General features: G+C 33.4%; 1 protein-coding gene across 2 annotated transcripts in view; it reads left to right on the top strand.

Moving 5' to 3' along the window:
• The window catches only part of nompA (no mechanoreceptor potential A), a 132,447-nt gene that overhangs the window by 6,120 nt on the left and 100,092 nt on the right, over window positions 1-26,235 (top strand). Inside the window, exons 2-3 of one of the 2 annotated variants that reach the window (XM_072525999.1) lie at window positions 13,944-13,979; window positions 19,279-19,402. In XM_072525999.1, coding sequence (XP_072382100.1) covers window positions 19,327-19,402 — 76 coding nt within the window. In that variant the 5' untranslated portion in view covers window positions 13,944-13,979; window positions 19,279-19,326. The remainder of the gene's footprint in view (window positions 1-13,943; window positions 13,980-19,278; window positions 19,403-26,235) is intronic. The other variant, XM_072525998.1, reaches the window with a different exon arrangement.

Below are 26,235 nucleotides of genomic sequence, written 5' to 3'. Positions count from 1 at the left end.
TATCTGATATTGTTAATAGTTTCTCCCCTGGTTCGAACTCCACATTGCCCTTCCAAGTCTTCGTGAAAAATTATTTCTGAGTAAACGTTAAACAAAGTTGGGGACGCACGACCCTGTCTAACACCTCTTCGAATACAAATTTTGTCTGTTTCTTTGCCGTCTACCAGAATAGAAGCTTCTTGATTCCAATATAGATGTTGTAAAAGTCTCAGATCTTTATCATCAATTCCACTCATTTCTTAATATTCGAACAGCCTACCATGTTGAATCCTATCAAACGCCTTCTCAAAACTATAAAACAGACGTAAATTGGTTTCTGTACTTCCCCTGATCGTTGAAGTAGTGTTAGCATTGAGAACAAAGCTTCCCTTGTTCCCAATCCTTCTCCGAAACCGAATTGTTTATTTGCCATTGTGTCTTCACATTTCTGCTTGATTTTATTAAGAATTATCCTAAGAAGTAGCTTGAGAGAGTGACTCATGAGACTAATTAGTCTAAAGTTTTTACATGATGATGTATTAGGTTTTTTTGGAAGTGGGATAAATGTAGACTCCAACCATATTCGTGGCACTCTTCCAGTTTCGTTATATTTAACTTTAGCTAACATTATTTAATTGGCCTGTTAGAAGCAGTAAATGACAAAGTAATATCACTAGCCCGGTACCATGCGAACACTTCAAAGGTTATAAAGGAAGAGATCCCAAATCCAACAAATATGTGTTTGAAAGTGTGTTAACGACTTGTGAGTGGACTCACGTAAAAATACGAGTATACTCAAAAAGCAAGAATGACATTAAATTTAGCTCGAACTAAAAAAGCGGTAATCTCAAAAAGTTAACATACCGGGGTGTTACCAAAGTTAGTGAAAGTTAATTACTATTTTAATGGAGATAAGCGAAAATTGAAGGTTAAAATTGTGGGTTATTTCCATTAAAATGGTAATTAGTTTAAAATACCACAAGAAAATAGTTTCAGAACAATATTATTGTAAGTGTACATTAATGAAGTAAACAAGGTTTTCATAAAACATCTATCATTAATATGGATCTCAACTTTGCCTTAACCTGTGAGGACATAAATAGTTCTTACATAGAGAACTAATGATTCAGATGAATAAATCATAGTGGTTAATCTGTGGTTCCCAGATTACTCTACAAATTAAACTATGTAAATGTAATAAAAAGTATATATTTATTAATATTTAATATTTAATTAATTATTTAATTTGTTATATTCATTAATTTATTTAATTATTTATTTGAATCAACAAGGTATGTAATTTATAAAAAATATTAATAGTTGATCAGAAACTGTATGAAGAATCAAAGTCTAGATCAGTTCTAAAAAATTAAGGAGTGATAGATTTGACTCAAGTTACTAATGTCAGTTCTCTTGTTGAGAGAATTCGGATATTTAAGTATGTAACACATTACCAATAACTGTATTTTAGTGAAATTTCTTTCATTGCAAAGAATTTTAAGCTCTTTATTTTATCTTATGCTTAGTAGTGATAGCATGTTGTGCCAGAGGACAAGTGTACTTAGATAAGTTAATATCACTGCGGAGGGAGGTTAATCAATTCTTAAGTGACCGCGCAGTCTGACCTACATATGTAACAAGAATTATTTTAGGTAAGGTAAGGTAGAGGGGACAAAGATGTCTTCGTTTTGGAAAATAAGTTCCTGACAGTTTTATCGTTTTTTATTGCTACTTTAACTGGTATATTTCTAAAAAGTTTAATAAGTTTGTCTGATTTTTTTCCTTCCTTCTATCAGTCTTATTATTACTTCTTTAAAATGGTTCCTAGCATGTGATCTGACCCCACATCAGCATATCTTAAGGTTCTGACAACTTGCAACCAGCTTCTTGATTTATTTTCAATTGGTATGTAGTCGGTACTTAGTTTTTGTACCTCCCTCTTTGGTTCTTACATTCCATGCTCTTATTAATATGTCCTCTCTTGTGTCTATTTAGGGTTTATCTTTTGTTACCGCTCTTTTCCTATTTTTACCTTACTCGATTCCTTTGCTTTGCTATAGTTTTTGAGTTTCCCCAGATGTCTTCTAGCTGGTTACTCTATTTATTCCATTTGTGTGTTTTCCCATCTATTAATAATGTATTATATTTGGTTTTAATAGTTTTACCCTGATTTATTTCTTTGTTGGCGACTTTTCATATGTTTTTCCATATTTGTAGTTCTTCTTTTGTTATGTCATTATTTATATATACTTTGTAGTCTTTTATTTGTTTTAGTTTAGCTTTACTTTGCATAACTTTGTCTTTTTCAAGCTTGTTTTGCAGTTTGACCAAACATGTTTTTTTCCCAGTTTAATTGCTTCTTTTATTTGAATATTGATGTTAATTTCTTTTTCCATGAAGTTCCCTACAGCTTGTTTCAGTACATTTCTATCGATTTTGTCTACTGGCAAACCTTATGTTATTACGTTGTTAGCCTTTCTTTCCTTTTCTAGTCTTTCTAGGTGCAATTTCGTATCGGTGAGTTTTTTCCTCATTTCTTCATTCTCCTTGTGTTTTGTTTGACTTTCTTGTTTATCTCTCTCCAATTCTTCCTTCAGAACATTAAGCTCCTCCCAGTACTTTCTCTGTTCCTTCTTTATCTCTTTTATTTCCGTTGGTAAATTTTTTGTTTCTTTGGCTAAGTCCTGCATCATTTTGATTATTTGTGGGACTTGATTGTTTATGGGTTTTCTGGTCTTCTTCCTATTATATTTTGATGTGTAGTCGTCATAATCCATTGTGTTTTTGCAGATTATTTTTTTACCGAGTGTTAACAAACTCGACATTTTACCAGCGTGTATCATTCACTCCCGTTGCTTTATAGTTATTTTGTAACTGTTTGGATTGCGAAAAAATGCCGAGCCCGCCTCAACAGCTCGGAGATTCGATACCTTATCAATAATTCTAATTAGTTCCGATTCTTTTTAATTATTTACAGTTCGGTGTTTTTTGTACTTTTCTAATAGATATAAGAAATTAACACGTAAATACATAAACACGTCTTACTAATTATTCTCATATAGTAAGTATACTTAATAAATTATATCATAGTATCCACAGTGGCGTAGCTAGCATGGATGACACCCGGGGTGGTAATCGATGGTGTCACCCCAAATCCTAAAAATAAAGATTGTTAAAATTAACGAAAATCCGATAAATGTATATTTTGAATAATGAAAAAATTAAGAATTATAGTCATTGAAATTGCAGTAAACATTATATGTTTATTTATTTTTGGTTTACATTATGTCAATGAATTAAAATATTTTTCTTAGCTTTAATCGTGACAAACTCACTAAATGAAATCACGTCTTCTTTATTTATGTTTTGTGTTGCTTTATGTTCGATAGTTAATAAATCAAGGATATTTAGCCTTGTTTGCGTCATTGTTGCTCAAGTAATTCTTGATTAATTTTAGCTTACTAAAACTTCTCCTACATGAAGCAACCGATGCACAAATGACACAATTTTATTGCTACCATTAAGTTTGGGAGGAATTCCATGAAATCCGATTCCATAATAAATTTTAAAAGTAAAAGTTAACCATTTAGAGGCTCTAATATTGGCCGCTTGTAAATGTCTTCTGAGCCTTGGTATTTCTAGAAGGAGGTTTGCTTCTGATACCTCTTTTTGGTGAAAGTCACAAAATGCTAAAAAAGCTAATTTCAACTGTCCACTGTTCGCGGAAAGCAGAGTGTGTGTCTGCACAACCTCGAACAATAAAGCTACATCATAAATGGACTTTGATTTCGAATGTTGAAATCAAGTTCAACATTAAATCAGTCAAAACATTTCAACATATCCTTTTGAAGTTCGACTCGAAGTGTGAGTCCTGTATCGGTATCAAACTCATATTTCAGTTGTCAAAGACGAAAATGCCACTGAATCTCTAAAAATCATACGACCTAGCTGAATTTTGCCGAGAATATTAATTTTGGGACCCCAAAAAAATGCAAAAAAGTTTACCACTTTTACCAGACTTCCCCCTAAATCCCCCTGGCAAGGGGGTAAAAACGCAAAAAACTCGATTAACCAAGAATCTGTATACCGTAGAAAAAATGTTTCAAATAAAAAATGTTCTTCTTCTTCCTATGCCGTCCCCATTAACGGAGGTTGGCGACCACATTTTTAAAAGCTTCTCTGTCTTTTGCAACGTGGAATAATTCGTCTACAGTCATGTTTGTCCAGTCTCGAATATTTCGCAGCCATGACTTTCTTTTTCTACCTATTCCCTTTTTGCCATCAACTCTACCCTGCATGATGACCTGCAGAAGACTATATTTATTATTTCTTAGTATGTGTCCTTGTTTCTTGTTTAAAAGTCTTGCGTACTTTTATCGTTCTCAACAATTTTTTGTCTCGACCCATCCTTCTAAGCACTTCCTCATTGGTGACCCTGGCAGTCCATGGGATTCTCAACATTCTCCGGTATATCCAAAGTTCAAAGGCTTCAATCTTTTTAACTATTTGCGCTTTTAGTGTCCATGTTTCTACCCCGTACAATAGTTGCGACCAGACGTAACATTCAACAAACCTCAGTCTCAGCGCAGTATTCAGATTTTTGTCACAGAACAATTGTTTGAATTTTAAGAACGCTGCCCTTGCCATTTCTATTCGTACATGGATCTCTTGGTCTGGATCTAATTCTGTGTTGATATAAGCTCCCAGATATTTATATTTTGTCACTCTCTCTATTTGCTGTCCACCAAGAGTTAGTTGTTCATTATTTATTGGACTCCTTGATACTATCATAAATTTGGTCTTATCTGTGTTGATGTCAAGTCCCATTCGAATGCATTCACTATTTATTGCATCTAGTAAAGTTTGTAGTTCTTCTATACTCTCAGCCATAATAACCGTGTCATCTGCAAATGTCATGGTGTTTATGATTTCTCCACCAATTCTTATTCACTCTTTTCTTTCCCGTAAGGCTTTTCTGAATATGACCTGTGAGTACACGTTGAAAAGCGTCGGAGACAAGACGCATCCTTGCCTAACCCCTCTCGCAATCGGTATATTATTTGTTTCTATATCGTTCACCTTTACTACTGCTTTCTGGTTCCAGTATATAGCCTTAATAAACTCAATGACTTTTTTGTCTAAATTGATGTTTTTTAATTCATCTATTAACTTCATATGCTGCACTCGGTCAAAGGCCTTACTAAAGTCTATGAAGCATACATATGCACTCTTGTTATATTCCCGACATTTTTGCAAGAGTACCGTCAACGCAAATAATGCCTCTCTTGTACCCATGCCTCCTCTGAAGCCAAACTGAGTTTCATCTATCTGCTCCTCACATTTTTGAACAATTTTCAAGAGAATCTTTAAAGGGTGGCACATTAGGCTTATCAATCTATAGTCATTACATGATTTGGGATTGTTGTTTTTTGGTCGACGTAAAAATATCGATTTAAGCCATTCTTCCGGGATGTTGCCCTCTACATATGTGTTTGAGAATTCGGGTGAGTCTCTTTATATTACCGTCATCTAAGGCTTTTAACAGTTCAACTTGAATTTGATCAGGACCCGGTGCTTTTCCTTGTTTTGCATTCTGTAAGCATTCTTTACTTCTGAGGGTAAAATTTGTAGGTATTGTTTTTCTTCACCTACATCTTGTTCATTTTCTCTCTCGTCATGGAACAGATGGATTATATATTGTTCCCATACTTCCTTTATTTTGCTCTCTTCAGTAAGTATTTCTCCATTATTATCTCTTGTTATGAGTGTTCTTCTTTGTCTGGTGTTGCCTGTAAGTTCTTTCATTTTTTTATGTAAGTTTGAGGTATCATGTTTGTTGCTGAGTTCCTCCAATTCCTGGCATTCTTTGTTCATCCATTCCTCCTTAGCCTTTCTGATTTCATATTTGATTTTATTCTTGATGGTTTTATATTTATTTTCATCTTTATTTTTGTATTTTCTTTTTTCAGTTATTAGCTCAACTATTTCCGGTGTCATCCAGTCTTTTTTAGTGGTTTTCTCTTCTTCGCCTAGGACCTCCTTTCCCGCTTTTAGTATGGCTTTTTTCATATCTGCCCATTCAACGCTTCCTTCAGTTAATTTATTTATCTCTGCGTTTAGTTGCTGTTGGCAGTTGTCGTCTTTCAGGTTTTTGATGTTAATTTTGGTGGTTTTAACTTTTTTTTCCGGTTCCTGAGTTTAATGTTGACGTTTGCTAGTAATAGATTATGATCCGTATCTGCATCTGCGCTTGGATAGGTTTTTGCACTTTGTACTCCATTACGAAACCTTTTGTTAATCGTTATAAAATCTATTTGGTTTCTGATTATATTGTTGGTGTTATCTTTTGGAGAAGTCCACGTGTATAATCTTCGTAAGGGTAGGTCGTAGTATGTATTTGTTATGACTAATTCTTTCTCCTGGCAGTACTGGACTAGTCTGTCTCCTCTTTCGTTTCTTTTACCTAACCCAAAATTTCCTACTATATTTCTAGTTTTTCCTCGACCGACTTTAGCATTAAAGTAGCCCATAATTATTTTTACCTCCTGCTTCTTTATGTTTTTTGTTAACAGTTCTAAGTCCGCGTAGAATTTTTCGACCTCAGCATCATTGCTATCAGATGTTGGAGCATACACTTGGATTAGATTTATGTTTAGAGGTTTGGCTTTCAGCTGAACTAGCATTATAGGTTCGTTAAAGGGAATGAAATTTGTCACAAACTCTTTTAAGTTCTCCAGTGCTTTTGCCTGAGTAGAAAATAGTATTATTATCCATGGTGTAGTTTCCAGACTTTGGCCATCGGACTTCTGAAAGGCCCAATACTTGTATGTCTTATCTCTCCATTTCTAGCATGACTGTTGTTAATTTTCCTGCTTCATAAAGTGTTCTTATATTCCACGTTGCTATGCGTTTTAAATCGCTTACACTAAATTTGTTTCTCCACCCGGGGATTCTTCGCACCCCTGTCACATTAAAGGGACGCCGGGCACTCGGGACCACTGTTTGATTTACGTCCATTTGTGGTTGTTCTTTAGAATCCTTAGGGATCTTTAATGCAGTAGTTTCTCCTTGCCTTCTGCATCCTTATGCCGTTGATTTTGGTTCATCCGCCTTTGAGATCGATTTCTCAATCTCAGGACAAAAGAGTGCCCTTCCACTTACCAACTCATCCGCCCGAAGCCGTTGGTCGGTAAGTGGGGGTTTGCTTATACCGGCAAACATTCGGTGATTTCGCAGTGTCACAATCGGTTAAATCATAATTACCGCCTGTGATTATTCAGTATCAGACCGGTAAAGAGATTTTCTCTACCGCTCCGATCCTGTAATGACATAGCAGCTGCCCTATGCCATGCTCTCAGTTGATCCGCGAGTGTTTATTTGGCAGAGCCTTATTCACACCTGCCCCACATATCTGTAGGACGTTCCCTATCAGCTATTGGGACGCGCCGTGTTGAGGTTGAGAACTACCCCCCTCCGAGTGTGTTTTCCAAGAAGTACTGAAGAGCTCCTACTCAATTCAGAACTCCTCCTTCTTGGAAACTACACCGGCACGGTGTAGTATAAAAATTGTAGCTAGGCTAATTTTAAACAAAAATGTTCACAAGCATTTTTTGTGTACAATGAAACAATTGCTTAAAGCGACCGTAGATTTTGCATAAAGAGTTACGCGCGCGAAATCAATGTTCAATAAAATTTGTATCAGCTGGACGGTAAAAATTTGATATCTTTTGATTCAAGTGACCTATCGACAAAATCAAGATGCGTTTTAAAGGTAAAGAGTTCAGCTTTCGTATGCAGTTTTCGTATTTTGCCGCAAATAATTTCAGATTTTATATAGGTGTTACATAAATAAACGTGGCGCGATTTTTGCCTTTTTTTATGATTCTCACAAAGTCAATACAATCTATCCCTCTCATTAACTAACTACTATGTAGCTTCTATTACTAGAGCCTAACCAAAACCTATAGCATGAAATTTAGTTTTGAGTTTTGGCAACAAATGTGAGATTTAATCTTTCACACAACAAACCATTTAAAACATTTAAAACTTTTTTTTCAAATTACACTAGTACGTTTTTTAAAAGTACAAAACTTCTGCAATAAACTACACCCAAAACTGTCTTCTTAAATGCATTTCCCGTCACCTGTGATCGTTTGTAATGTAAAACATTAAATTCTGCGTTTTTTTGCATATTTCAAATGCCTCATATTTGTTACCACAACTCAAAATTGTAATTTTATGTCATATGTTTTAAAGATTGATCTCTAAAAATGGAAATTTTACTACAACTGGTCAATGAAAGTAATCAATTTTATTGAGCTCACGAAAATTGTAAAAAATGGCAAAAATCGCGCCACGTTAATTTATTTAACACCTTTATAAAAACTGAGTTTACTCCCGGCAAAATAAAAAAAATGTATACGAAAGCTACACTCTTTGCCTTTAAAACGCATCTTGGTTTTTGTCGATAGGACATTTGGATCAAAAGTACAAATTTTATTAAACATTTATTTCGGGTGCTTAACTGACATGCAAAATCGACGGTCGCTTCAAACGTTGTTTTTAAGAGTTCATTTGGTTCATTCTACACAAAAAATGCTTATAAACATTTTTGTTTAAAATTATCTCAGTTACATTTTTTATTTGAAACATTTTTCTCTACGGTGTACAGATTCTTGGTAAATCGATTTTTTTGCGTTTTTACTCCCATAGGAGGGGGTGTTAGGGTGAAGCCCGGGGGTAGAAGTGGTAAACTTATTTGCATCTTTTTTGAGGTCCCAGAATTAATATTGTCTGCAAAATTCAGCTTGTTCATATGATTTTTAGGGGTCATCTCTCTGACGACTGGACTATCACCATCTATTGGTTTTTGATGTCGAATTCGTCTTTCGGTGGGAATGTCGTAGTCCTTACATTTTTTCGTGGTAAAATCTATTGCTTCATCTAGAATATGACCACGTTTTTCTTTAATATTGTGGTCTCTGATTGATCAACGGTTATGCCTTTACTTTGCAATTAAATCTGATAAATATTTATTCCTCTAAGTACATCATTCCAAAAGAAAGGTGAAATTACACACAGCGGGCAGGAGGTTATGTGCAGCACCTCTGGTGTCTAAATTTTCTTGTTGATGACATAATTCCTCAATTGCAGTAACAATGCTGTCAAAATGATCTGCCAATACTTTAACTGCAGTATATAGAGTACTCCAACGCGTTGTAGAAAGTCGTTTAACAGATGCTTTGCTGTGTTTAATAAGCACTTCCCAGTGGCTAGTAGAATCAGAAAAAAATTAAAAATTACGGTTTCGTGTATTCACAAAATAATATTGAATTGTATATTTATTGAAAAGTGAGTAAAGTTACAGATTTATAATTCATTCTTTTGTGATCGGGTCTCTTGGGTGTCATCCCCAAACGGGTGACACCCGGAGCGGACCACCCCTCCCGGCTCACCCTAGCTACGCCACTGAGTATCCATGATAAGTCCTATATCAAAGACTTTATATATTATAATTTACTTAATTAATTGTTTGTAAATCATTCAGTACGACATTGGCACAGATTACAGCTTTAAGTGCTACATATATAAACCATTTGGACCATTCGCTCTTAAAAATTCGCTTGTTGCTGTATCACTTAAGTTTTAACTATTAAAAGTATATACTTGAAGTTATAAATAATATAGTATTGATTAATAATGCCAATTTGCCCATTAAATAGAAATTTTAATAAGGTTTGGTTGTGGCAACGCGAACGCACACGTATTTAGTAAGTTATTTATTAATAAATATCCAGAACATAATATTTCACAGCTTTCGTTTAAGAAAGTAGCAAGGACACAATAAGCACAACGTGACATGTGAAGCTTTTTCTTGATTCAGAAAAAGTCCTCGATAAGTAAAAACGACTAGATGTTATGATGGACCTTGAAGAAAATACCTATACATATTTCAGAAGAAGAAAACTTACTGCCGAAAAGATCGTCATAGAAATATCAACTTTGCGTTTTTTACGCACGTAAAATTACCACCATGTAAAAGTTAGTTATTACAGGAATTATGTGAGGATGATCCAAACCGAATGCTACAATTCTGTGAAAAATAATGAACACGTGTCATAGACATACGCATTTTGCAGAAAATATTTTTTGGATATACACACAACATGCTCACATACATATATATATATATATATATATATATATATATATATATATATATATATATATACATACACAATAAAGTAAATACCAGAGATATGAGCTTGCCGGAGTAAATTGTTATCATTTCCGAAGATCAAAGAAATATAGAAAGGGTCGCGCCTCGTGATGCCGGTACCTTCCTGACCTCCAAGTTACCACCCCTCCTCAATTACAACCATAACGTTGAGGGGGCTTTCGTTAAGGTATCAGAGAATTCTTTCTACGGTGATGCTGCTTTAGTAGCAGTGACCCTTAGTCAGTAAGAAAGGCGTTATATGCCTTTCTTACTGACTTATCTTTCTTTTTATAGAACAGGAGTTTTGTGTGTGCCGGAGGATCGGCTGATGATCTGACAAACCGTATTTGCTTACCTTGCCAGCCGACCATCTAGAGGGTCTAGTAATCAAGCCCATGTCTAACGGTGCACGGTCTCAGTGCTTAGAAATAGCGGTTGCTTTACCTAGGGTACCTGGAAAAAAATTTGGATAACCTAAAACTAAGAAAAATATTGATTAAATGATGTGAAGCAGTAGTACTTAACCTAAGGGGTGAAGCAAGCATTCTCAGGTGTATAGTGCTTCCATATGTCTCATGTATGTGTTTTGGAATAACTCTCTTTTATTTTCTTCTTTTTTCTAGTTTTTTCTCAAGCTTACCTATCCTATTTTATCAACTAACCTATTCTAATTACTTCACTTGTCTGGTTCAGTGTTATGCCAACCCGTTGATTCCCTTCTTTACTACGTGACTACCTTTCCATATTTCCATATGCAATATTATGATTGATACCCTACTAATTGAAGTCTGGGTCTTCTGTACCTTGCCGGTCAGTTTTCATCGTAGTTCGTCAACTTCCCTGGTCTTTCATTCGGATGGTTTCTTGTTTCGTTGGAGATTTTATACGCTTCCTAATTCAGTTTATCTAGGATGCTTACCTATTTAATTTCTCTCCATACAAACCTTTCGAATAGGTATGTGGAGATGCTTCCAGCTTCCTTTATAGTATGGTTTTTGGCTATTTGAATTTTTTTTCTGTTCGTTTTACAAGTTTGTTCTCCAGCTGTTAATTCATATGTTATAATGGTATGATATTGCTGTTTGACATTATTAACTTCTTTTTTATGTTTAACTTGCTATTTTAACACTTCTATCTAGCACTTCTAAGTATTTTGCTTCTTTTAGTTGGTATAGAGAATGTTGGTACATTCCATTTTTCCAAAAGATAAAGCCTTTATTTTAATATAACGTGGAGAAATCATTAGAACAAATAAGGCTGTGTAAGCTTTAAGCAAAAACTATGTCTCATAATCTACTTCTATAGCAATAAAAAGAAATCGAGAACAAGTAATAATATATGTAGCATTCAATATCATAAAATGCAAAATATCTAAGTCTAAAATATCTAAAATTTATGTACTTTGGGACCCTGCATGTCTCGAACATCCTTGAAACAACTAGATATTTCGAAGAAAGAAGACTATGATGCTTTAGAGCCAGAGGAATGTTCACAATTCTCCAAATGCCGCCAACTTTAAGATGGTTAAAGCTTTCCTGTGAAAAAAAATTTGGAAGAACAAACTGATAATCCAGATTAGTCATACCAGAAGGTAATGATTCTAACATTCCAGGCAATGAGAGACTTTTTATATCTCAACAAATAAGCAATTCAACTTGCTTTTTACGAACGTTCCTGTTGATCTGAAAAACAAATGCCTTTACTAGGCGCAAACGAGGAAGAGAAGAGTACATTTTAAAAATATATACTCCGAATGTAAAATCTGGAGGTAGATGTAATACCACTCTAGGGACTCTTGATCCAATAATGGCCATGCAATCTAAGTTGATAGAATGTTTCGAAAAATCCGTTCCACGAAATGACAAGACGCCAAGTTTTACAACGCAAAGTTTGTGTTGGAGCAAAAGTACCGAGGTTAGCTTTCTGCAAAGCTGTATCATCAACGTTGTCATCATATGCCACGTTGTCATCAGATGCCATCATGTAAAAAAGTCCCATTACCGCTGCAATAGGTGGGAAAGAATATGCATTACTGCTAAGGTCACGAGGTAACACATCAGGGACAGTGTATATTTAAGCCAAAATCGGGGATTGCTGACTTGACGAGCTAGGCGCAACCATACAAGATATTTAAGACGTGGATGTATCGAAAGATGATTGAGGATGCGAAGAAGATGAGTTTCTCGACATATTATTTTGCGAAGAATTAATTGCACTGAGAAGATGGCGTAAATCAGAAATGAGTGCGGGATGGCTTTCCTCCACATGTATCCTAGAAGTAATATTATGGGATGCACTATCAATTTTATAGTATATACAGGATGGGACGGGCTTTAATCTTATAAGTCCTATCGCCTTACAAACTAAATCATCTATAACGTTTTGATCCTTGCTATCTGTAGCGGGACCTACCAATAAGTTTTCGATTGCATCCTATGTGCATTCATATTCATCATACTCAACCTGTAAATAGTCACGAAAAACTTTCAAAAGTCAATTAAAATCAGCCAATGATGCATTATCTATAATCTAATGACAATGCTCATTAAATGAATTTTTTGTAGGCTTTCTCTTCAATTTGAGGATATCCATTGGTTAGACAAAAAATGGAGCGGTTAATATATAAAATTTCATGAGACAATGAGAAAAGGATTGCGAAGGAGTAAAAGGGACTTTAAATCCCTGGACTTTTTCTCTACTACAGAAACAAACCAAACCTAATATTCGAAAGCAGGTTTCTACAATACGAAAACCATAAACGAAAACAAAAAGAAGAAATACCTTGACAGATCTCTTATAAGGGAAAAGAAATAATTCAATATAAAATGATAAAAATATCCGACTAATGTTATTACAATCAGAAGATCTAAAAGAAAAATGGTTCCAATAACCGAAAATAAATTTTTACATTTTAAGCTAAAAGAAATAAAGAAGAGACTTACTCATAATCAATTTATTCTACCACGGACGACCGGTTTCGCATACTACAATTTACTATGCATCCTTAGGTCACCTGTATGGCAAAATTTAATGCTGAAATTACAATAAACAGTATTAGGATGCTACCTGGTAATATATAACAATTATGCCAATATTATATGTGTTCGGTTTTAATAGAGTATCATTTTAATTAAATAAGTTTTACTTACATGCCGATACAAGAAATATTTTTACGTGTATGTGAAACCATACTTAAAACTCCATTACGGCAAGCTGGAGACTAGTGATCATCAACTTTATTGCATTCTTCTTCTTCTTGTAGTGACGATCCGTGTCGAATGTTGGCGACCATCATGGCAATCAGCAATTCAAGAAATCAAGAAATTCTTCGCCTTCCTGGTCCCCGTTTTCCTTCTACTTTTCCTCGAAGAATTAATTGCAGCAACCCATATCTTTCTCTGTTCCTCATTATGTGACCAAGGTATTTAATTTTGGCTGTTTTTATTGTGGTTACCAACTCTTTTCCTTTTTGAATTAATAAAACGTCTTGGTTAGTAACGTGGTCGGTATAGGATATCTTCAGGATTCGACGATAACGCCACATTTCGAAAGCCTCAAATTTCTTGTAGGTAGCGTCTGTGAGAGTCCACGACTCAACTCCGTACAACAGTATAGGAAAAAAAATATACTATCGTAGTAACCTGATTTTTATGGGTACTGATAAATCGTGGCATTTGAATAGCTTAGTAATTTTTTAAAATGCAGATCTTGCTTTTGCTTTCTCTACCCTAAATTTTATTTCCAGGGAATGGTCCCAGTTTTCATTGACGTTCGTACCAAGGTAGGTGTATGTTTTTACTCTTTCTATTGGTTGACCATTCATACTGATTTTTTCAATTTGCTGTTTCTTCTTAGGGATCATCATACATTTTGTCCTCTTAATATTTAGTAAAAGTCGATTTTATTGCATTAATTGACAACTATTGGGAAAGTTCCCGAGGAGCAGAGTAATATTAATAACCGTCAAACCCACTTATTAGAATATCGGTTATAGGAATATTGCGGTTTAAGGAAATAGAAATTTGAGGTCCTCAAATACAAATTTGAGGTCCAGAAACGCTTCCATTCACTCCTTAATAAGTTTACCCGGTTATAGGAATACGTTTTAATAAAATATTACCGCTTAATAGAATATGTTTCCGATGAACGAATAACTTTTATGTACAATTTCCTAAAAATTTAAATGATATCTGGTTAATTAGGGTCTGTCAGGTAATAAATTCTTGATTACTTTGTTATGACCATCAAGTCGATAGTTCCCCGAAACATCCACAAGTCATAAAGCACTTTTTCATTTCTCTAAAAATTTCTATTGCTCACCCACTTTGTTGCCTTTTAATATGTCCATTTTTAAAAACAGTTAATTTAGAATTCACCCAGATACCTACCTCTTTGCAAGTGAGTCATGGCATTGTTAAATTCAAAACGAAAAGATCTTGCTTAAAAAAAATTAATGTAATTGAATACCTACGTGAAACAATCTAAGTGTAGTCAAATCGAAATTGCTAAAAAGTTTGAAATTTCAGAAATGGAAAAAAATCCCCGGCTAAGCGAAACAAAGTCAATGTTTCTGGTCCTGAAGGGATACCTACAGATTTATTCCAACTATTAGATAATCAGACCGTTGCAATTATTACCCCATTCTTTAGCAAGACATACAGCAGCGGCAAATTACCAGATAACTGGTTAAAATCAATATTTGTCTGTTAATTATTCTCAAAAAAGTAATGCTAAAGAATGTAGCCACTATCGAATAATTAGTTTATCGAGTCACAAACTTAATTTTTTTATAAATATATTGCATCGTCTTTTACATCAACTTTGTAAGAAGATAACTGGTAATAAGAGTTTCGTCAGACAGGGATATGTCATGTCACCGATATATTTTAATGTATACTGTAAATCAATGTTTGAAATACCGTTAAATTGTAACGAAATATGATGCCTACCGCATAGGGTATTACTATAAGGGGTTGAAAATTGGGGACAGAAATTATTGGGTGAAGATATGGCAAGAAAAACAAATCGAAACTTATGCGAGCGGCGCTCAGGGTTTATTTGGAGAGCATGAGTCGTGGATAAGTGAATGAAAAATTGGGATTGGATTGGGGTAACTACAAAAAAAATGAAACAAAGGGGTACTTACATGAATCTCCTGGCCAAATGGACAAACAAAACAACAAGAAGGACCTCTAGCTATTTAAAATGGCCGTTTCGAGGGAACTTCTTGCTGGATGGAAGAAAAAAGGCTCTTCTGTCCTAAAAAACACAAAAGAGAGGTTAGGAGACTTTTTTTAAAATAAATAGACAAAATGGTTCAGTCAAATAAATTAAACATTTATTGTTGTTGTCACCACAAACAGTTACAAATATAAAGGGCACAAAAATACTATATTAATAGGTAGTAGTTAGAGATGCTACAAAAACTTACAAATATTACTGGGCTATAATTTAGAGCAGAAATAAATCATTATAAATAAAGAAATATCTTTTAAATGAGACCATTCATAGAGGTTAACCTTTTTCTAAAAACAAAACAAACTAATGTCAAAAAATAAAACTAGCTGTCATATGTCAACATTAAATTTTAGAACAGAACAATTAAAATGACAGCTGAGCCACGCCCAGGACATATAATTTTAACCATTAAAATATAAATTGTTTGGAAAGCAATTATTATTATTAGAAAAAAAATGCTCTTTAAAAGTTCAAACAAAAAAAGTTACCTGGATTTCACTAAAATGCACTTGAGTTGTAAACGGGACTTGCTAAAATTTCTGGGGTGTAAACTAGACTTCACTGGAATTTCTGGGGGTAGAACTGGGTTATACTATACTCTATGCCACGCGAACAAATTCATCTCCATACTACGAAAAATATTTTGAGACGGCTTTTTAGTTAGGACAATAATTTGAGGTTAAAATTGGTGGCACTAGACACAAAATTCGACTGGGCTTTTTAAAAAACAAGAAACTGGAACATGTGGATATCTTTCAAAGTTGTTATAGGCGACACAAATCGCTTAGATACTGAGAAACATAGAAATAGTGATTACTCTGCCAAAACTGACACTTTACATAGAGTATATTTCACTTTTTCCAACCAATTTGCCGGCTTCTTGCCCGACTAAAATAAACACGTTTGTTCATCTTGACCGAAAATTCAAACCTAACTTTCGACCTTTGATCGATCTGTGTCTTACCGGCCTCCACCGTCTCCTTACCTCTTCTTCGATTCTTGCAATGGGACAACCCAAAAATCTTGTCAAACCACTTCAAATTATATCGCAAAACGACCTTGAATCAAACAACTTTTAAAATTGTAGAAATACACATGTATTATATGGATTATTTAACTTCGTAGCCGAATTCTTTCTTGGTACACAAAGACACCAAATTTTATATATAGCCCAGGAACGTACTAAATAATTTTTATTATATAAGATAGTTTTTAAGAAATTTTCTGCATGCTACAAAACAATCGTAGCGAAGGTGTTAAATCGGTGGTAAAATTATTAACACTATCAAATATGCAGGTGATATATAATATATATATATATATATATATAATATATATATATATAATATATATATATATATAATATATATATATATATATATATATATATATATATATATATATATATATATATATATATATATATCGCTTCACGTGACCATACCACACTAGTTGTCTCGTTTCAATTCTGTCTACACTGGAATATACAGTATTTGTCCTCCTTCTAATATCTTCATTCCTTGATGATATTTTTTGGATACACCACACGCTCTCCTTAGAAAACCCATTTCTACTACTTCTATTCTTTTTTTATCTTTTTTCGTGATCTGTCAAACTGCTGCCACATAAGTCATAATAGGCTCTACCAAGGTTTGATAGATTGTCACTTTCGTTTCTTGTCTAATATCTTTAGACCATAGTATTCTCGATGTTTCTCGATTCTTGATGTTTCTTTTGGTAGTGCTTTCTTTGGATATTATAGATCCGAGATATTTATATTCATTACATGTTTTTGTGTTTCTAATTTCTAACTCTGGATCTTCTTTATCATCTCCTATTTTAGGATACTCCGCCTTTGACATATTCATATTGAGGCCACATTTTTCATATTCTTTCTTTAGTTTTCTAAACATGTAGTCCATGTCTTCCTCATCATTCGCTACGACTATCATCATCTGCGATCATCTGCGAAAAATAAAGTTGTTAGACATTTACCTTTGCCGATGTCTATTCCCATTCCGGATACTTCTTTCCTCCACTGCTCTAACGATGATTGAATATATATTTTAAATAAGGTCGGAGATTGACAACATAATTGTTTAAGCCCCTTTGTTATTGGAAATGATTCAGATATAAAGTTTCGTTCTTTAACGACGCTTCTTGCATTTTTGTATATATTTGCGATAGCATCCACATACTCTTTACTGAGACCTACTTTCGTCAATGTTTGAAACAGTTTTTTCAAAGGTACCGTATCGTATGCCTTCTCTAAATCTACAAACAATAGGTGGGTAGATAGATTCCTTGTCTTCCGTTTTTCGATTACCTGCTGCAGAACGAATATACCATCAGTGCACGATCTTCCTGCACGAAATCCATTTTGTTCTTCTATGTCTTCAGTCTTCATATTCTGATTCTATTCTTTTTTTTATTATTCGACCGTACACCCTCCCCACTGAGCTGATAACAGTTATTTCCCTATAATTAGAGCATTTGCGTTTTTCACCTTTCTTGAATATTGAGCTGATGTATCCAACATTCCAATAATCAGGGATATTTTGTCCTTTTAAAGGCTACTTTATAAACTTTACGTTGGCGTTGGCGCTGGCGTTCGCCGTTGATCTTGGAGCTGGCTATCATAGACTGCATTTATAAACTTTCGGTTGGCGTTGACGTTAAAGATCACATCTAAATTTCTAACCTTACATTTTTGATTTGGTATTATTAATTTTTGCTTGAAAATTAATACAATGGAAAATGAAAATACTCGGCCTTTGTTAGGTGCAGTGTTACTTATACACGATACTTTGTATTTGAGCAGTACTAAGCCTTCGAAATAAAAGACAACATCCAGGATGCAGGTTCCAGTATTTGAAAAATTACTGCAAATGGTAAAACCAAAAATAAATGTAAAATATCGCTCTGATGGAATTTCTAAGATATAGGGAATATAAATTATCTAAACTATTTCACTTTATAAACACGTGGAAACACAAACATAAACAAATAATTTAGTTTGATTTGTTTGACAAACCTTGTCACTTTTTCGGTATTGCTATTTGCTGCGATGACAAAGCTACAGTTTTTTTATGTTCTGTGATCGTGACTACAACCACAGAAGGGTTGGTGTATTCTTTGCTACAACGGCCAACGGCAAAAGATAAAGCTGGTTTATCTTGAACGGAACCGAACGCCAACGCCAACGGCGAACGATGTTTATAAATAGACATACGAGTTTCCCATTTGACCATGTTGCAAAGCGAACGTCAGCGCCAGCGCCAACGCCAACGTAAAGTTTATAAATCAGCCTTAAGCAGTTGTTAAATAGTTGAACCAACATCTCATGTAATATTTTTGGTCCAATACTTTACCAACTCAATTGAAATGAAAAAAGTTGCTTTCTTTTGCTTAAATGTCATGACGCAGTAAAAGTTTTGATAACCACGAGATCATATGCCTTTTCTATTGACTTCCCCGAGATATCCCAGTTAAAAAATAGGGCTCATTAAAGTTTTGACTATTCAAGTGATTATTTGTCTTCGTTTCATGGTGTAACAAACTATAACCAACTTATAAATTTAATTTAATTTAATTATTTATTTCTTTGAATAAAAAAAACAAAAAACTAGTATTTATTTTTGATGTAGATAAGTAACTTGATTGATTTATACAGTTTTATAATTATTGTATATTTTATATTTAACTATATATATATATAACTTATGCCTCGCTGTATATATATATATATATATATATATATATATATATATATATATATATTCATATATATATATATATATATATATATATATATATATATATATTCATATTTATTTTTTCAGAAATCAAATTATGTCCGGATAGGATAAAAAAACTCCGACAAGTTCAAAATGAATAGGTACCCAATAATTAGCAGCATGGTGCAAGCTATCACTGTTCTTACGGTTTTAAAAATGATGACAAAAGGTAAATAGGTATAAAAGCTTTAAAAATAGTAATTGTATAGTATAAGTGTAAAATATAAATTTTTGTTTTATTATGAGGTAAAATTATATAGGGTTGGTCGCTTAACAGAGTATAACCTGATGTTCATTGGATTTTGTGAAAATGCTGAAACAAGTCGAATTATATTACAAGGGGTCATGTTTTAACATTATAGACATCTGTCATTTGTCTTCTCTCTCACTACTGTCTGCAGAGTACTAAAACATTACAAATTTCATCTTCACAGAATACCCTTGGTGCAAGTAATAAATGAAGAAGATCCAGACTGGTGACTAAAGTTTTTTAAGATTGTGACTAATAAAGGTTATTGGGCTGATGGATATCCTAGTTTGCCACTAAACACATATCGTATTCTAAGACCATTGTTTTTGCAAAAAGAAATTGAACCGAGATACATATCTAGAATTATTGAAATATTATTTGAAGGCATAGATCATACCATATTAAGAGATATAATCAAAAATTTCAACAGATATTCAGAAGATAGTTTATTTTTCTAATAAGATGTTAGATGTCGCATCTCCGCTTTATAGCATAAACATTAACGGTTATCTTAATGAACGTTTTTCTGGGCAATGGATTGAACGTAAAGGTTTTATTTACTGAATGGTCAAGATCCTCCGATTTACTTCTCATGAATTTTTACTATGTGGTTATATAAAAAGCAAGATTTATAATATCAGTACCGCTTCATTGAAAGAAGTAAAAATGCGAATAGTGCATAAATGAATGTAGTATAGTAACCTATGAAATGCTTCAAAATATTTGTCATAATTTCGAACAGCGACTTCATAATTATATTCATTTTGAACAATTAATTAAATAATTATATCTGATAAGTAAACTGTTTTGAATTATGAATTTATTAATTACAAATTTAGTTCATTTTACTTACATTAAATTTAATAAAGTTTACTGTTAATTCTGCCAATTACGTTTTAATGTAGTTTTTGTCGAGACAGAAAAAAATTGAAACTGACAATAGCGAAACAGAGGCATTATATTTGGTTTTTAAAAAGTGTAACAATATCAACAAACTGATTTTTTCACAAGAATGGATTTAATATTAAATAAAAATCATGGATGCCTGAATTCTTTAGCGAAATATGTGTCTAATAATGTTCCATACATAGTATATTTCTTATATAAAATTTAAGGTTTGTGGGACTGGAAGGCAGGATGTTTACAAGTGAAAAAAATCTACATTGTTAAAAGATGTCCTCTTTGAAAAAAAAATCGACCTGTTTTAGCATTCTAAAATACACTGAATATTGCAAAATATCAGGGCTGACTCTTTGTAGCAACCAATCATGTATTATTATATCCTTAAAAATTATAAGGTAAAATTTTAAATTTCAATAAGCTCAGTAATAAAAAAATGTTTCAATAATTTATTTATAAGATATAGGTATTAAAAAAATTATCTTAGCTTTCTTTATAATGTATTTTACTCGCTGTAATATGATTTTCTTTATTGCATATGTCTAATACATGTTTTTTTCTTTTGTTTGTCATATCTTATGCTTTTTTATTCGTCTCCTACCTGGTAGTTCATTTTCAATAATAATGTAAAAAATGTAATGCTATCCGAAAGATGGTAATTCGATATTTTTTTATCAATCATTTTTGTCATTGTTTCAAGAAAGTTTTGTGCAGCATATAGCAGTTTTAGAAAATTATTTCTAATATCTTTGAATTAATTTTGTACATTAAATATATATATATATATATATATATATATATATATATATATATATATAAGTATATATATATATATATATATATATATATATATAAGTATATATATATATATATATATATATATATATATATATATATGTATAAATCTTTTAGATGGGTTGGAGTCAATAAAAGGGCTATTGGTTAACTATTTTTTATCTCGAGCTTTCAATTGTGTTTACAATTATTATCAAGAGTTGCTAAAAAATACAAAATATCTTACAAAGTTGAGCTAGAAAGAAAAAAAAAATTTTTGTTAACTCACCAAATAAAATTAGAAAATTGCTGCTAACATATTTCAAAAAGAATTATTATAAAAATGTTCTTATCTAATAAATGTTTCTGAATTTATAAATAAGTTAGAATAGCGACCAATTACAATTAAGCCTCAATGTCATAAATGCCAACTTAAAATTTTTATTTTTGACAATTATATTGCCAAAAATAAAATTTTGTTTAAAAATTCTTTTTTGTTTAGTAACCAAAAAGAATAAGATTTATTCACCATTGATAGATGTCTGAAAAAATGTAACAAATATATGGAAAATTAAATCAAAATGTGATATTTTTGATCAGATGGAGGAGCTCCTCCGGGGCTGGATGAGAACTATGGGATGGCATAGTTCGAAGAAACGGGAAATTATCTGGTACCTTTTTTCTCGTTCTGTGGATTCTTTTGGTGATTCTTGATTTGTCCTTTTTCTGTATATTTGCCAAATGGTGTAGACAAGGAAAATTATTGCTAAGACATATAAAATTATGGTATAAAAACTGACATGTTGAAAATAAACAGGAACTGTGTTCCCACAAACAAAGTAGACAATCTAGATTGTCTATTTTGTTTTCTTGATCTGCTAAAGCACTTTGCACATTATTTAATTCATCTAATTTTATCGAGTCTATTTTTATTGGTTTAAAGTTTAGATCACTAACCGGCGTTTTTAGTAACACTTCTAAATTTGGCAGTTCCATTTTAACAAAATTTGGAGTTTTTAATTCAAATCTTTTTAAACCGTAATTGTCAATATATATTTCGCACGCACTATTGAGATCGATTAAATAACTACCGTTTAATGGAATATTGTCCGAATTCTTATCGCATTTTTGAAGACTAATCACTTTGTTTAGCGTTATTACGATCCACTTATTATTTTCTAGTTTTTGAATTTTTATATTATTAATTTCTGTTGGCACTGATTGACATTGATTTACAAACTTTGAGTACTGTATGAGTTGAACTTCGAAAGGGGCTGTTGGTGTTACTTCAATTGACTGGACATCATGGCATAAATATTCTTCTTCTACCAATTTTTGACACTAAACGTTGGCAAGTGTATATTGATATCGATTGGAAAGTAGGAACATAGATTTTGGAACAATTGTTCTGTTTTACTATAACTTTTTATCTCTTATTCTTTCGAATAACAAAATATTTTGCAAAGATAATTCAAAAGGGAATTTGTTATTTTTATGAAATTTACTGACGTTTAAAATTTCGAGAAATAATTCATTTGTGTTGGCTATTGAATTATGAAAGGTATTTAGTTTTGAAAAGCTGATAGCAACTTCGATTTTTTCTAATAGGCCATAAATAATTTGGAAACTAGTGTAAAATTGCGATACAAGTTTTTCTAGTGCACTTTTTCGATCTTTATATCTTTAATTAAATTTTGAACTTCTGTTATTCGTGAAATTAAAATTAACTGTTTATGGGCTAAGATGTTTGTATTATTTTCAAAATTCTTTATTGAAGATCTGAATAAGGTGATTTGATTTTTAACTATAGTTTTAATATTATTTTGATTATTTGTTAGAGTTGATATAGCGTTGTCGTAACGTTTTGTATCGTTTTGGTTTAGGTTTCCGGTTATAAATTTTATTGCGGAACCTACACCATCAAATAGGGATCTTTTAGATCTGGTATTCCAAAAGGGATTTAACACTTTCACTGCCGCTTGTGATTAGTGCGCATTCGCGAGGAGCCAACAAGTTTTTCGTACTTAATTACGAAGTATACACTTTTTTTAGGGTTATTTATATTTCCGGAGTATGAAACAATATTACACTTGCGATCATAAAATCCGGGTCATCTTGAAAATTTCAAGTTTCTTAAATATTTTTGCCTCTAGTGCAGTAATAACTTTTTTTTTTGGCTAATGTATTTTTTATTTGTCATCAATGTTTGTTTTGAAAGAAAAAAATGGTTTTTTATTGTTTTTATTGAAAAAAACAGAAAACAAATCAAATTGTTGATAAAACAGACATACGAAAAAAATGGAAAATACAGAACCTGGTAAAAAATCAGTGAAATTTCAATGACCAATATCGTGTATTGCCTCCCCTTGCTCTAATAACCTCTTGGAGACGACAGGGCATACTCTCAATTTTTCTCCGGATTACATGTTGTGGTATGTTATTCCCCTCTCTCACTAACAGATCCTTAAGCTCCTGTGCGTTGTTAGGAGGAGGTGTATGGGTTTGAATACGTTTTTTCAAATCGTCCCAGAGATGTTCGATGGGATTCAGGTCCGGAGACCTAGCTGGCCAGGGTACCCTCGTAATTCCAACTTCGTCCAAGTATTACATACTGATCCTCGCAACGTGCGGTCGCACGTTGTCTTGCATAAAAACGGCGTTTTCTCCAAGCCCTGCCATGTTGGGCATAACATGTTCTTCCGGAATCTCCGTAATGTACCTTCGTGCAGTTAGGGACCCATTTTTGATGAAGGGTAATTCTGTGTGGAAGTCGGAAGATATGTGTGGAATGGCATTCTTGGAGCAATGCAAGCTTGTGAAAATCGTTCACCGGTTCTCCTCCAAACTCTTACACGTCCATCGGATCCAGTTGGGCAGAAACGGGATTCATCTGAGAAGAACACTTTGCTACAATCGTTAATTCTCCAATGCGCGTTTTGTAGAGCAAAAGCTAGTCGTGCAACTCGAGGCACCCGGCGAAGTGGCGGTCCTCTAGCCATTACCCGAGAAGATAGTCAAGAAGAACGAAGTCTTCTTCTGACTGTTGCAACACTAAAATTGCGATTTCGTACTTCCTCTAGACGATTTTGATGCATAACCTCAGTTGAGGTCCGGTTTCGTTAAGCCTGAAACACAAGGAAACGGTCATCTAGTGCCTTGGTCGTTCTTCTTCGTCCAGAGCCAGGTCGCCTGGTCAGCAAACTTGCCTCCTGCAAGCGTTGAAGCACTCGTTGAACCGTAGAAAGGCTTACGCCAACAGTTCTTGCGACTTGCCGTTGAGTGTGACCGTCTTCCACAAGTGCAACAATTTGTGCCGTTTCAACAACAGTCAAAGGAATTTTTGTCAAAAAATAAACACTAATAATGGCACTAATAAACACTAATGGTGGCAATAATAAACGTTTGTCCGTTGCATTTGAACAGAAAGTCGAAGTACAAACGAGCCATTTAAAACAAGCGGAGTTACAGGTAGCGTTCATTTTGCACTTTACCGCGAAATCGGCACTATTGGAATTCTTTGTTACAAAGGAAACCGCAACAATTCTCAGAAACATGCATTAGTTTGTATTTGTGTTATTATTATTTACGATAAAGCTCGTTAAAAATGAAATATCGGTGATTTTTAAGGTGACCCGGATTTTATGATCGCGAGTGTATAATAAAAAAAACAAAACTACTCCGATCGAAGTCAGTGGCACTGACGGCCAGTTTTGGTGTGACGTCGACGAATGTGGCCAGCCGACTCCGATCGGAGTAGTCACTTAAATACACTAGCGTAAACGTTTTTATTAAAAACATTATTTTAATTTTAATATTTAATTTTTATATTAAAATAAACACTAAACATCAAAAAATAAAATTATTTTACTTACAACGAAAAACACGAAAACAGAAGAAAAGAAAACCAAAACAATCAACAAACATGGAACTAATAATGAAATTTTTATAAACTACAAAGAATCATGATATTTATCAAAACACTGAGGGCATAACCCCGGTTTGTCAATACATTCATTGCACTGGAATATAGTTTATTTTCTGCCTTTTCTATCTTTAGTGCACTGACGACACTGCTTTCGATTTACCCTAAGTGTGTTCCCTTTGTCGTGAGTGAATTCAGTTATTTTCATAATAGAATGTTTTGGTCCTGCACGTCTAGGAGACCTGGGAGCAATTACAACTCCTGATTTATTGGGAAGAAGAGCATTTATGATAGAAATCCGAAAATCATACAATGTCATTTTTTGATTTCCAGAATTGATATTGTATAACTTCAAAGCATTTTGCGCGAATAGCTGTACGACGTGTATAAATATCTTTTTGTACCACCTAATGGTCTTTCTTTCACAAGGGTAATACACAAGAAACTGATCTTGGTGATCAATGCCTGCCATATATTTCTTGTATTCAATTATTGACAACGGTTTTTGTTTTTCAACTCCTTTTCTGTTAGTAGTTATTTGAAGTTCATTGTCATATTATGTTGTGATGTACATGACTTCCCGTTTGTCCTTCCACTTGCTTATATGCACACCTTGTCTGAATGCGGACACATTTTCTCCCACGTTGATTTTTTTTTGAAAATTCTGGTGAATTCTGGGATTTTCTTTTAGGTTGGACCTCAAGGTACCCGTACAATATGTTTTCCTATCAAGAAGTTGTTTTGCCAAGGAAAAGCTATTGTAGAAGTTATCCATGTACAGAGCATGGCCGTTATCCAATATATCCTCCGTAAGTTTCAAAACTACCTTTGATGCATGTCCGGTACCACTCAGTTCAGCATCAATCGCCCCTGTGTACACATGAAACCGCAGAACATTCCCATTCGGCTCTGTCAACATATATAGCTTGATCCCATACTTGTGCCGCTTGTTTTTTATGTATTGGCGGAACCCTAAGCGTCCTCTCCATAATACCATGCTTTCGTCTAAGGAAAGCTATTTCCCGGGACAATAAATGTTTTTCATTTTGTTATTGAAATAATCAATGACATGTCTAATCCGCTTCAGAACATCCCTGTTAGGTTCATTCGTATCTTCATTTTCGGAGTAGAAATGAATATCTCAAAATCAAGAGGA

The sequence above is a fragment of the Diabrotica undecimpunctata genome, chromosome 3 (assembly GCF_040954645.1).
Source record: "Diabrotica undecimpunctata isolate CICGRU chromosome 3, icDiaUnde3, whole genome shotgun sequence".
Classification (NCBI taxonomy): Eukaryota; Metazoa; Arthropoda; class Insecta; order Coleoptera; family Chrysomelidae; genus Diabrotica; species Diabrotica undecimpunctata.
This window is presented reverse-complemented; position numbering and strand designations above follow the sequence as displayed.